The 12,739-nt window shown below is 38.8% G+C and overlaps 1 protein-coding gene and 1 pseudogene across 5 annotated transcripts in view; one reads left to right on the forward strand and one right to left on the reverse strand.

The window, feature by feature from the left end:
- The window catches only part of RPS6KC1 (ribosomal protein S6 kinase C1), a 204,089-nt gene that overhangs the window by 153,955 nt on the left and 37,395 nt on the right, over positions 1 to 12,739 (reverse strand). For 4 of the 5 annotated variants that reach the window (NM_001193022.2, XM_005217371.5, XM_059875428.1 and 1 more), the window contains exon 4: positions 397 to 512. The exons of the other annotated variant lie outside the window; for it this stretch is intronic. In NM_001193022.2, the coding sequence (NP_001179951.1) occupies positions 397 to 512 (116 nt within the window). The remainder of the gene's footprint in view (positions 1 to 396; positions 513 to 12,739) is intronic. 5 annotated transcript variants of the gene reach the window in all.
- LOC132342498 (histone H2B type 1-C/E/F/G/I-like) lies at positions 6,183 to 6,654 on the forward strand (annotated as a pseudogene).

Consider the following 12,739-nt stretch of genomic DNA (forward strand, 5'->3'; position numbering starts at 1 on the left):
GGTTTCTGTCCCCAAAAGAAGTCTCTTACTGAAAGAAACCTCAAAAAGTGAAGATAACTACTGGAGTTTCATGGTATTTAAATGTTTTAATTTTTTCAATTATGATGAATTAGATAAGCTCTAAGCCCTCTGCAACAATTTTCTTAAATTGGTGAATCACAAACTGTACACATTTCCACAAGAGAAATAGAAGACATGCCAGACACTGTTATTTACTATTAACTTCTAGTTATTTTACTGAATAATGAAATTTAAAAGTAAATGACATTTTGTTTGGGGGAGAAAAAAAAAACTTCAATCTTGCTTTACTACAAATCAGAAAATAAAGACATTGAATAAGATACAAAATATTTAAAACAAAAAAAGATACAAAATATTCCAGAAAGAACACCAAACCTTGAAAAAATCTTCAAGCTGTTTACTGTTATAAAGGGCAGGAATGTTGGCAGAAAACTGCAGCAGATCTTCAGCACACTGCCTCCTCTCTTCAATAACAGTTTCATCAAATCGTCCTGGAATTAAATAAGAGTCAACACTGAAGGAAAGAAAGATCAAAGCTGGTTTACAACAGTTGAGCTTCACAATGAGAAAGCTGTCTGCTGTGGTCACCACGCAGTCTTCTGAAGTCAAATCTAGTCTCCATACCTGGAATCACTTGTGCTCCCACCAGGGAAGAGGAACGTTTCTGATAACACGGGAGGCAGAGGTGTCAACTAGCCAATAAACAGTGCTGTCATAATCTAAAGACTGTCAATACAAAAAACTTACCATTTAAGAAGCTGGCAATTTGAAACTCAAGTTGAAGAGAGAATTATAAAGAACTCAGTTTTCTACAGTAATTTAATACTGCAATTACTCATATCATTTTCCCTTTTCCACTCCTTTTTGATTTATAAAAGGAGTCGAAGAGAGGAAATTATGAGGACATCTGTATGGCAGTGGGGTCAAACACCTCAGCTTGAAGCAAAAAGCTTTCAAGCCAATTTCCATGTGCGATGCTGTCAGTGTACATAAAGCATGCTTGCGAGAAAACAGAGAACCCGCATGGCAGTCAGCTCTGGTTTACAAGGTGATTGAAAGGTGGTTTTCATAGAAATTTTTTTAATGATATATACAATTTGAATGCTGATAAGACATTTTCAAATATGAGCATTTTGTACTACTCTCGGATAAGATTACCAGTTGGCATTTGTCACACGCCATGCATCATACTGATTGCGATTTAGGTTTAAAAAACTACAAAATCAAAACAGTAACACATCCCATACTTGACTGGCTTTGAAAAATGTTAATGAAAACAGAGGCATAAAGAGATTCTTAGTTATAGGCACCACAACTTACTGGAAATAAATCAACTTCTTTGCAATTATCACAGAGCCGCAAATGAATGAAAGGGAAGAAAGAAACAGATGGATTAGAACAGAGCCCTCAGTTGCTTTAGTCAAAGGATTAAACACTGTACATCCGAGAGTACAGAGAGAAAAGAGGTCACTTTTACACTGCCACACTTCTTCCAGTAGCTTACTAAGTACTTAATATAACGATAAAGTAAGGAAATCTGTTTTTTAGCAACTTTTTAAAATATCACATATGTTTTCCACTCACTCAGAAACACAATTAATGATTAAATTTTGGTATGTTAACTAAATTTGTGCCAAATCTCTACTCTCCCTATTGTTTATAGGGAAATTTGTTTCAAAATGCTCAACTCTATTGTGAGAGCACAGAATTACAAAAAAAAAAAAATGTTCTAACCTAGGAAACATCACACACATCTAATCCAACATACTTTAAAACCAACACTTACATGTAAGATTATACTATCTCCCAGCTGACAAACTTAACAACCAGACTTTGTGGAAAATAACTGAGGTTCAAGCTTGTTGATTTTAATCATGACATCACCTTAAAATGGTTAACAACAGAAAGTGAACAGGTTTTTAAACAGAAATAGAACAGAAATGGTTATATATATATAACAACAGAAATGGGTGTGTGTGTGTGTATATATATATGTATATATATATATATATAACACAACAGAAATGGTTATATATATATAACAATAGAAATAGTTATATAGAAAATGAACAGGTTTTTACAAGTCTATGAAGTGTAAATAAGCAAGGTAGTATGATCACAAAAACGCTGCTGCTGCTGCTAAGTCACTTCAGTCGAGTCCGACTCTGTGTGACCCCATAGACGGCAGCCCACCAGGCTCCGCTGTCCCTGGGATTCTCCAGGCAAGAACACTGGAGTGGGTTGCCATTTCCTTCTCCAATGCATGAAAGTGAAAAGTGAAAGTGAAATCGCTCAGTTGTGTCCGACTCTTCTCGACCCCATGGGCTGCAGCCTACCAGGCTCCTCCGTCCATGGGATTTTCCAGGCAAGAGTATTGGAGTGGGTTGCAATTGCCTTCTCCAACAAAAACACGAGTCAACCTTAAAAAAAAGAAAGACTCCTAGTTATACTACCCAAGGCAAGAATTTGAAACTGAACAATTAAATGCCTCAGCTCAATGTGACTCAAGTCTAATGAAACATCTACTTAATGACAACCGAAAGAAACGGTTTGAGAGACAGACCTGGGTTCAAACTACTTGCTCTCTCATTTGGTAGTTATAAAATTTAGGCTGATGACGTCCTAATTTACAAAATGAATAAAATGAACAATGTACTCAAAATGAATAGTCCGTATCAAGCACACGCATGCATGCACAGTCACTTCAGTCGTGTCCAACTCTGTGACCCCATGGACTGTAACTGCCAGCTTCCTCTGTCCACGGGTTTCTCTAGGCAAGAACACTGAAGTGGGTTGCCATGCCCTCCTCATCAAGTACATAGCAAGCTCTTAATAAACCAATCATGGTTTCTTTAAACCTTCAAGTACCATCATAGTGTCCAGTATATAGAACAGGCTAAAATATTTTTGTTGACTGTATGAGTAAATAATAAAAACTTAAAAACTCTGTCCACGGAATTTTCCAGACAAGAATACTAGAGTGGGTTGCCATTTCCTTCTCCAGGGGATCCTCCCAACATAGGGATTAAACCCACGTCTCCTACGTCTCCAGCACTGGTAGGCCCATTCTTGACCACCCCCCTGGTGCCTCAGATGGTAAAGCATCTGCGTACAATGCAGGAGACCCAGGTTCGATCCCTGGGTCGGGAAGATCCTCTGGAGAAGAAATGGCAACCCACTCCAGTACTCTTGCCTGGAAAATCCCACGGACGGAGGAGTGTGGTAGGCTCCAGTCCATGGGATCACTAAGAGTCGGACTCGACTGAGTGACTTCACTGTCATTGTTCTTGACCACTGAGCTATCTGAGAAGCCGTGGGCGAGGGGTGGGGGCGGGAGTGGAGGGGTGGAAATAGACGATAATTTCCAGCTTGCCTTGAGGTTACCTGTGGAATAAATTCTGGCCAATAATATAAATGAAATTTATTTTGCAGCTTACCAGAAATCTCTTTAAGAGATAACTGCTATACACCCTCCTTCTCCCCCTTCTCCTCTTCATTCTATCTCCTTTTCCCCTTCCAGGAAGGACTAGGATGTAGGAGGTTAAAAACAAGACAGAACAAGGCAGGAAGGAGCTTGGATTCCTGATCGCTCTGGAGCCACGTTGCCTGAGGCTACATCCAGAGCATTAGCCATGAGAAACCAAAACTAATATTACCCATTATGCTAAATCTACTAGTTTCCAGTTCACACTCAACAACTACATTACATTCTTCCAATGACAAAAACACGCCCAAAGTGACACTGCTAGCTTACCTATCAATAATATTAGCTGGAAACAAGCTTCTGAGAGCTATAACATGTAGCACAAATTCTCTGGCCTGAAAACAACCTAAGATATTTATCCTGGGGGAAAAAAAACATTGGCCAAATAGGTGAAAATGACAGCTAAAAATGTCCATTATCCCTTCTTTTGCCTAAATAAGAATTTGAGTATTCATCGGTGCTTATGATTATTGTCCAGCATATTTATCCTTTAAACAAAAAAGCAAACTGCAGTACCTATAAATATAGTAGTAGTAATTGTGTGAGCATCCGTAATCTTAGAACAGAAATCCAGAAAATGCACACATTATATTATGTTTCAACCCACAAAACCACCCAATATTATCTTTAAATGAACTAATAATTTGTTGTGGCAGAAAGTAAAGAGGAACTAAAAAGCCTCTTGATGAAAGTGAAAGTGGAGAGTGAAAAAGTTGGCTTAAAGCTCAACACTCAGAAAACGAAGATCATGGCATCCGGTCCCACCACTTCATGGGAAATAGACAGGGAAACAGTGGAAACAGTGTCAGACTTTATATTTCTGGGCTCCAAAATCACTGCAGATGGTGACTGCAGCCATGAAATTAAAAGACACTTACTCCTTGGAAGGAAAGTTATGACCAACCTAGAGAGCATATTCAAAAGCAGAGACACTACTTTGCCAACAAAGGTTTGTCTAGTCAAGCCTATGGTTTTTCCTGTGGTCAGGTATGATTGTGAGAGTTGGACTGTGAAGAAGGCTGAGCACTGAAGAACTGATGCTTTTGAACTGTGGTGTTGGAGAAGACTCTTGAGAGTCCCTTGGATTGCAAGGAGATCCAACCAGTCCATCCTGAAGGACATCAGCCCTGGGATTTCTTTGGAAGGAATGATGCTGAAGCTGAAACTCCAGTACTTTGGCCACCTCATTCAAAGAGTTGACTTACTGGAAAAGACTCTGATGCTGGGAGGGATTGGGGGCAGGAGGAGAAGGGGACGACAGAGGATGAGATGGCTGGATGGCATCACTGACTCAGTGGACATGAGTCTGGGTGAACTCCGGGAGTTGGTGATGGACAGGGAGGCCTGGCGTGCTGCGATTCATGGGGTCACAAAGAGTCGGACACGACTGAGTGACTGACTGAACTGAACTGATAAATGAAAAACTTCCCCACATTTGATGACATCCTAAAAAAATGCTAGTTTACTAGTTGAAACAAATACATAAAAATTTGGCTGCTTTAATCCTAGTGTGATCAATGAATCACCTCACTTCCCTATTAAACTAGATTTAAATGCTTAAGTTGTGAGTATATCAACTTCTAAGTAGAATAAACATGTCAAAAGTGCATTTTTGTTCTATTTCTATTGATCTATGCATTTCTATTCCACTAAACTTGGACAAGCAGAGATGAATTAGAACATTTTTCAGAGTACAACCAAAATTAAAGGCTAATGCATTAAAAGGTTCAATTACACTAAATCCTCGCATCAGAACAAATATGATAAAAGAACATGTTCACTTCTTTGTTCCTAAGATATTTCAGAATAACAAAAATAAAAAACAGTATTGGTAGCACAGACAAAGAGAAACAGATAAATTTTAATGCAATGACTACTGGCTCTAATACATGGCACAAAGCCACCTAATTTGACAATTGAATTTAAAAGCAGCAAGATTCAACAGTAATTCTAATGGGAGACAACGCCCTAGGGGCTACTCTCAAACTGTTCATCTTTTAATATCATCATAACCTCCTTTGAAAGTCAACAACAATGAGAAATTATGAACAGGTGCTTCTCTTACAGCCTTTAAATTTCCATTTACAGGAATGGAAATTTTATTTTCTTGTGAAGAGTAGAAAAATTATAGGTAATTTATGATAGAAAATGTAAAACAATCTTTCCTGAAGTTTATTATGCAGTATTACACATTATGTACTATATTATTTGTGTATGAGTGTGTATATATTATCTTTAAGTCACTCTACCACCTCCAAATTACTCCACAATGGTTTGCTATTAAAAGTGGCAGAAGGAAAATTAAACCAAAACCTTCTCACAAAGCTGGTAAAGCACTGAAAATACAGTCTCTCTCTTTGATTTCTAAGCTGTCTTTGAAATCTTCTCCAATTTTTTTTAAATTATGAAGAACAACTCATGAAAGCAGGATTTACAGCTTTTTAAAAATGCAACTGTCAGTAACCAAAAACCAGTTAAACAAAACTAAAGGTTATCCTTGACCAGTAAGAAACTAGCCAGAGAAGCTTGGTGCTAATTCCTAACTGTATTAAAAACTCATTCACAAGGCAAAAAGGAGAGGCCGAGTTCTTAGGTGTGAATTTCCTCTAGTCAACAGCACCAAGAACATACCTCTAGTTAAAGAAGTTAGGTTTAAGACTCCTTATGAGTAAGGAGAATGTATAGATCTTTTCAAGATCTTTCTGTGTTGTTGGGTGTTGTCATTATAGACATGCCTGAACCAGCTAAGTCTGCTCCTGCCCCTAAAAAGGGCTCTAAAAAAGCTGTGACCAAGGCCCAGAAGAAGACGGCAAGAAGCCCAAGCGCAGCCGCAAGGAGAGCTACTCCATGTACGTGTACAAGGTGCTGAAGCAAGTCCATCCGGACACCGGCATCTCGTCCAAGGCCATGGGCATCATGAACTCCTTTGTCAACAACATCTTCGAGCGCATCGCTGGCAAGGCGTGGCACCTGGCGCATTACAACAAGCGCTCAACTATCACATCCAGGGAGATCCAGACCGCCGTGCGCTTGCTGCTACCTGGGGAGCTGGCCAAGCACGCCATGTCCGAGGGCACTAAGGCTGTCACCAAGTATACCAGCTCCAAGTAAATATAATATGCCTAGCCGCTGTTAACGGAGAAGGCAATGGCACCCCACTCCAGTACTCTTGCCTGGAAAATCCCATGGATGGAGGGCCTGGTGGGCTGTAGTCCATGGGGTCGCTAAGAGTTGGACACGACTGAGCAACTTCACTTTCACGACTAAGGAGAATGTATACTCTAGGGAACCCTGGGGCGTTTCACTCAGAGGGTGTTAGAAAGGACTTACAGAATTTGAGTTTCTGTTGGCTGCTGGGGGAAAGACGCAAAGAAGTGGGGCTTTGTTTGCTCTGTCAGGAAGTGGGAGCCATTCTAAGATTCTGTTAATTCTATATAATTCTTCGATTCTATGGTTTTAATAAATTTTATTATGAGGCAAGAAGAATGAAGAGAGGCTAAGGCTGTGATTTATAAAAAAAAATCTGTAGTCATCATGGTAGCCAGGATGAAGCGAAGCTTGATCATTTTTGTGACTTGACAATGTTCAGGTTTTTGTCTGTGTTCAGACATGATTACAGCATGGTCTTGTTTTAGTCTTGATCCAAAGACAAAGAGCACCCTTGTCTAATGTTCCTATTCTGTGAAACTGCTTATATTCAACAGGAGAACACCACGACCTAGCTGTGAATGCCAGGCCAACTCTAGTAAGAAACACCAAGGTCGAACACATAGGGAGTGTCGGGCCAGTTCTTCCTTATATCTGTCAGGAGCTGCTTTTCCCATTCTCACAGGAAATCACAGTGTGAGGAGAGATGTAACAAAACAAACAAAAAACAGTTTTTTATGATCTTAAAAAAGATCAAGATTGTGAAACCTACAAACTAATACTCTTTTAAAATGTCAGAACAAAGACCCAGCACAGCCAATAAATAAAGTTATTTTTTAAAACAAAAGCAAAATAATATTTTTTTTTAAATGTCAAAGTCAAAAAAAAAATAAAATCAAATAAAAATGTCAAAGTCATGAACAGACAAAAAAAATGCATAAGGAATAGTCTAAATAAACAAACCTACAGATATGATCCTGGATGCAAAAAAAAAAAAAATTTAGAATAACTAGAGAAAACTGAATATTAACTACATATTTAACAACAGTATTATATCAGCATTAAATTTCTTGAGTAATAGGGGAAATATGGAAGTAGGGATGAAATGTCACAAAATCTGCAATGTATTCTCAAGTGGTTCAGGAAAAAAATGATACACAGAGACACAGGAAAATGTGGCAAAATGTTTTTCAGTGAACTTGAGCCAAAGGTATAAACTGTTCACTATATTATTCTTTAGGCTTTTCTGTAAATTTTGCAAGTTAAAAAAATTGGAGAAAAATAAAATGAGTTAAGTGCCAGACTGGTGAGATGTACAGCCCAGAGGGGGAAACAACCATCTCAACTATCCCCAAAGAAAACAGAGAACTTCCTAGAAGAAGAGACAACTAGAGCCCTGAAAGGCTAACCAGAAGCTTCTACATGGACAGTGTGGTGCGTTAGGGGAAGGGCAGACCGAGCAACAGATGAGAGCTAAAGGAGCTGATACGCGTAAAGCACCGAGCTACCCACGCTACCGATACGATCCTCAGGAACGGATGTAATTCCTAACTCCTCAATAACAAGCTCAGATGTTAATTTGTACAAGATCACACCACTAGTGAACAGCGGAGAGAAGATTTGGGCCTAAATCTGATTCCAAAAGGCATGTTCTTTTCCCTGAAACACTCAAATAGTAACCACAGATCTGATGGTTCTGTAAATCACAAACAGGACTCTTTTGCAGCTGAGGCTCATGTACTAAAAATGTGAGACTAGCTAAAAAGATAGATGATTAACTAAAACTTCCCTTCACACAACCACAGCTGCTGCCTGCAGGGTTCACTGCAACTATAAGTATTACAAATGGACTGCACCAGTTACTGAAAGAGATAAATTGCTTACTTACTAAGATTAATAAGAAACTTTCACTCTTTAATGTATAAGGATGTGGAGAAAAGTTGGAAATAACCCACTAGCAACAGACAATAATAGTTAAGAATCTCAACCAATCCAGAAGCCATTCCCTTGCACCCAGTGATAAGCTTATCGTTTAATTTGCACAAGCTCACAAGCTACTTGAGCGCAGTTGAACTCCACAGCACAGAAGGCGTAAGGCAGAAAGCAAAAATATCCCTCCACCCACGCCACCACAGGCTGCACACATTAGGTACGGCTTCACACAAACATGTATGTCTATTTAAATACAGATGGGATCTGACTAAACATACTGCTATGCAACATTTGTTTCTTTATCTTAAAAATAAATCTTGGACATGTTTTCATATCAGTGTATCCCAAATAGCTGCAGAATCCTATAATTGTCTAAATTTGTATGGCACATCCATACAATCATATAGTGAGAAAACTCAGTTTCAGTTTTCTTCTACTGAAGGAGAGGGAGGCAGGAATTGAGAGAGCAGCACTGACGTATCTACACTACCATGGGTAAACAGCCAGCCAGCGGGGGAGCTGCTGAGCAGTTCGGGGAGCTCAGCCCAGTGCCCCGTGATGACCTGGGGGGGCGGCGGGGGGGAGACTCAAGGAGGGGGCATATGGATACAAATGGCTGACTCACACTGTTGTACAGTAGAAACTAACCAAACTAAAGCAATTATATTCCAATAAGTAAATGGGAAAAAATGCTGCAAGGACAGTCATCTGTATACACATATATGTGTTCAGACATGTGTTATGTGTTCTCAAAGTGTAGTCCGCAGACTGCTGGGGGTCCCCCAAGGGCATTCAAAGAATCAATAAGGTCAAAACCATTTTCATAATAATACCAAGACAGCAGCTGCATTTTCACCACATGGACATCTGCACTGATAATCTAAAAGCAATGGCAGTAAAACTGCTGACCTCTTGGCATGAACCAAGACAATGGTACCAAACTATACTTATTAGTAACAGTCATATTCCTTACTGCCACTCACATCAAATTTTTTTAATGCCAGTTTTACATAAGAATGTCCGTGATGAAGCATAAAAATTAACTTTATTAAACCTCAATACTTACTTGAGACCATTTCTTTTTAAAAGTCTGTGTGTAAAAAAAATATAAACTACTATGACTTGGATATCTGACAGATATTTTCTCAAAAATAAACAAACTGAGCCTAACACTTCAAAGAAAACAACCAGGAGCATCATTTTCAGTGATGAAATTCAAGCCGTCAATTCACTATAAGCTTGACAGCTTCCTAATACTTTAAAAAATTTCCTTTAGAGATCTGCTGTGATAGTTAACATTTTTGGATACTATTTAATGAAAATGGCCAACATTTGCAAAATCTGCATAACTCAGGGAACCAAAACTTGTCAAATGATCAATGTGTGTCACAAGCTCACACATAAGTAAAAGATACATTCAAACCAAAGACAGATGAATGGATTTTAATATAACAAAGGACCAGAGCTTCATTGACTGAGTGTCAGATTCCATAATGTAACTAAGCCTTTACGAAATGACTGCTGTCTACCCAGCCATAGAAAAGAATAGAATTTTCCCATATGTAACAACATAGATGGACCTCCTGGAAGGTATCGTGCTTACTGAAATTAGTCAAGACAGAGGAAGACAAATATTGTGTATTTTCACTTATTTGTAGAATCTAAAAAATAAACAAATGAGTATAACAAAACAGAAACAGATTCACAGATACAAACTAGTGGTTACCAACACAGAAAAGGGTGAGAGGAGGGGCAATATAGTGGGAGAGGATTAAGAGGTACCAACTACTAGGTAGGAAATAAATATGATACCAGGATGCAAGGCACAGCACAAAAAATATAGCCAACATTTTATAATAACTTCAACTACAGTATAATCTATAAAAATATCAAATCACTATGTTGTATACCTAAAACTAATATAATACAGTAAATCAGCTATACTTAAATAACAAAAAAAGAAGGAATTTACCACTACCAAGCTTTGGTGTATCGAAGAAGAGTTATCTTCAACCATCTGAAAAGCTGTTAAAATACTCCTCCCTTTTCCAACAACATCATCTGTGTGACCCTAATTTTTCTTCATATGCTGCTGCTGCTAAGTTGCTTCAGTCATGTCCGACTCTGTGCGACCCCACAGACGGCAGCCCACCAGGCTCCCTCCTCCCTGGGATTCTCCAGGCAAGAATACTGGAGTGGGTTGCCATTTTCTTCTCCAATCCATGAAAGTGAAAAGTGAAAGTGAAGTCGCTCAGTCATGTCCGACTCTTCGCAACCCCATGGACTGCAGCCTACCAGGCTCCTCTGTCCATGGGATTTTCCAGGCAAGAGTACTGGAGTGGGGTGCCATTGCCTTCTCCATATACTTCATCACATTTTACCACAGACTGGATCCAGAAGCAGATATGAGAATTAGGTATTTTTCTTTTAATCCAGGCATTGAAGATTCATATAAGTAAACTAATACTACTCTAATTTTTTCATAAAAATACTCACGTTACATTTTTAACTAAGTACAAAAATATTTTTAAACTTCTAGTGTGATAAATATTAATAGCTACAACCACATAAACAATAGTTTTTCAAGCTTCAGTAATTTTTAAGAGTGTAAAGGAGAATTCTGAAGCCAAATATCTAATAATAATTATCTCCCTGTAGACAAGAGAATAGATGTGTAGTAAAATTTACTAAAAAACAGGAAAAGGTATATTCCAAATTGTCCTCCCCAAACTATGCAAATTTCTACCCTTCCTATATCTATTTCCCCGTACTGCTGCTAAGTCACCTCAGTCGTGTCCGATTCTGTGTGACCCCATAGACGGCAGCCCACCAGGCTCCCCCATCTCTGGGATTCTCCAGGCAGGAACACCGGAGTGGGTTGCCATTTCCTTCTCCAATGCATGAAAGTGAAAAGTGAAAGTGAAGCCGCTCAGTCATGTCCAACTCTTAGCGACCCCATGGACTGCAGCCTAAGAAGCTCCTCCCACGGGGTTTTCCAGGCAAGAGTACTGGAGTGGGTTGCCATTGCCTTCTCCCTTCCCCATACTAGTTATAATCAAACTTTTAAATTTCTGCCATGAGAGTGATTTTTAATGGTAACATTGTCTGTCACTAGTCCAGCTCTTAAACCTTAACTCATTATTTCTGTATTTTTCAAGTATATATATGGTTAGGCATGGTGCTACATGCTGAAGATACATCTGTAAATAAGAACAAAGCAGTCTCTAAACAACACAGCTCAGGAAAGGCGGAGGAAAAGGTAGGTACAATACAAGAGAAGTTTCTTTCCTTTTAGAATACAAAAACAAAAAACTGTTGGTGTGGCTTTAGAAGTATGATTCTTAAAACTCCTCAGAATAGTCAATTTTTTACATTACTTGCACCTTCATAATAAAAGTAGAGAATCACAAGACTTAAAAACTTGACCGGATGAAAGCCACATCCAGCACTTCTGGATCATGATGCTTGCTTCAACTATGAGACTCTAAATTTCTGAGAAGGCAGAGGCTGAGTCACTGTATACAACAGTGCCCATTTCTAAAATGTTTCTTGAATTAAATGTGCTCATAAAACCCCCAGATAATTAAGGGTTAAGCTGAAATTAATCAGAGAAGACTCCAGTAGTAGAGTCTTACATTTACGGCATGTAACCAGCTACAACTTGACAACCTTAAACGGGACAGGTGTCATGAAAAAAAGGAAGGAACCACAGGGTTTGGATAGTAACTGTGAACAGAAACCATGAGAAATGTGGAGAACCGATGGGATGTCTAGACTCAAAGACCAAAAGCAAGCAGTCAGAGGTTAACAGCCTACAATAACAAGAGTCCGTGGATCCCCTAACGCTGAGTACAAGAACGTAACGAATGGATGGAACCATCAGAACTAATGGTTCTACGGCTAGTGACCAGCGGCCCACTTCCCTCAGTTGTTTTTTTATCTTTCTAATTATGCATCCAAGATACTTGTTGCTATTACTTATATTTTGAAATGTCAGCATATATCATAAATTGTTAATATTTAGCATTTATTAAAATTAAAGCATTGTAGCAAGAAGCTTTCAATGACCCCTTTATTCTGGCATAAATGTCACTGATGTTGCTATACTATATAAGATTCTCTGCATCTTGTGCCCAAATCTCAAGGAGCTGTGAA

Source organism: Bos taurus, chromosome 16 (assembly GCF_002263795.3).
Source record: "Bos taurus isolate L1 Dominette 01449 registration number 42190680 breed Hereford chromosome 16, ARS-UCD2.0, whole genome shotgun sequence".
Classification (NCBI taxonomy): Eukaryota; Metazoa; Chordata; class Mammalia; order Artiodactyla; family Bovidae; genus Bos; species Bos taurus.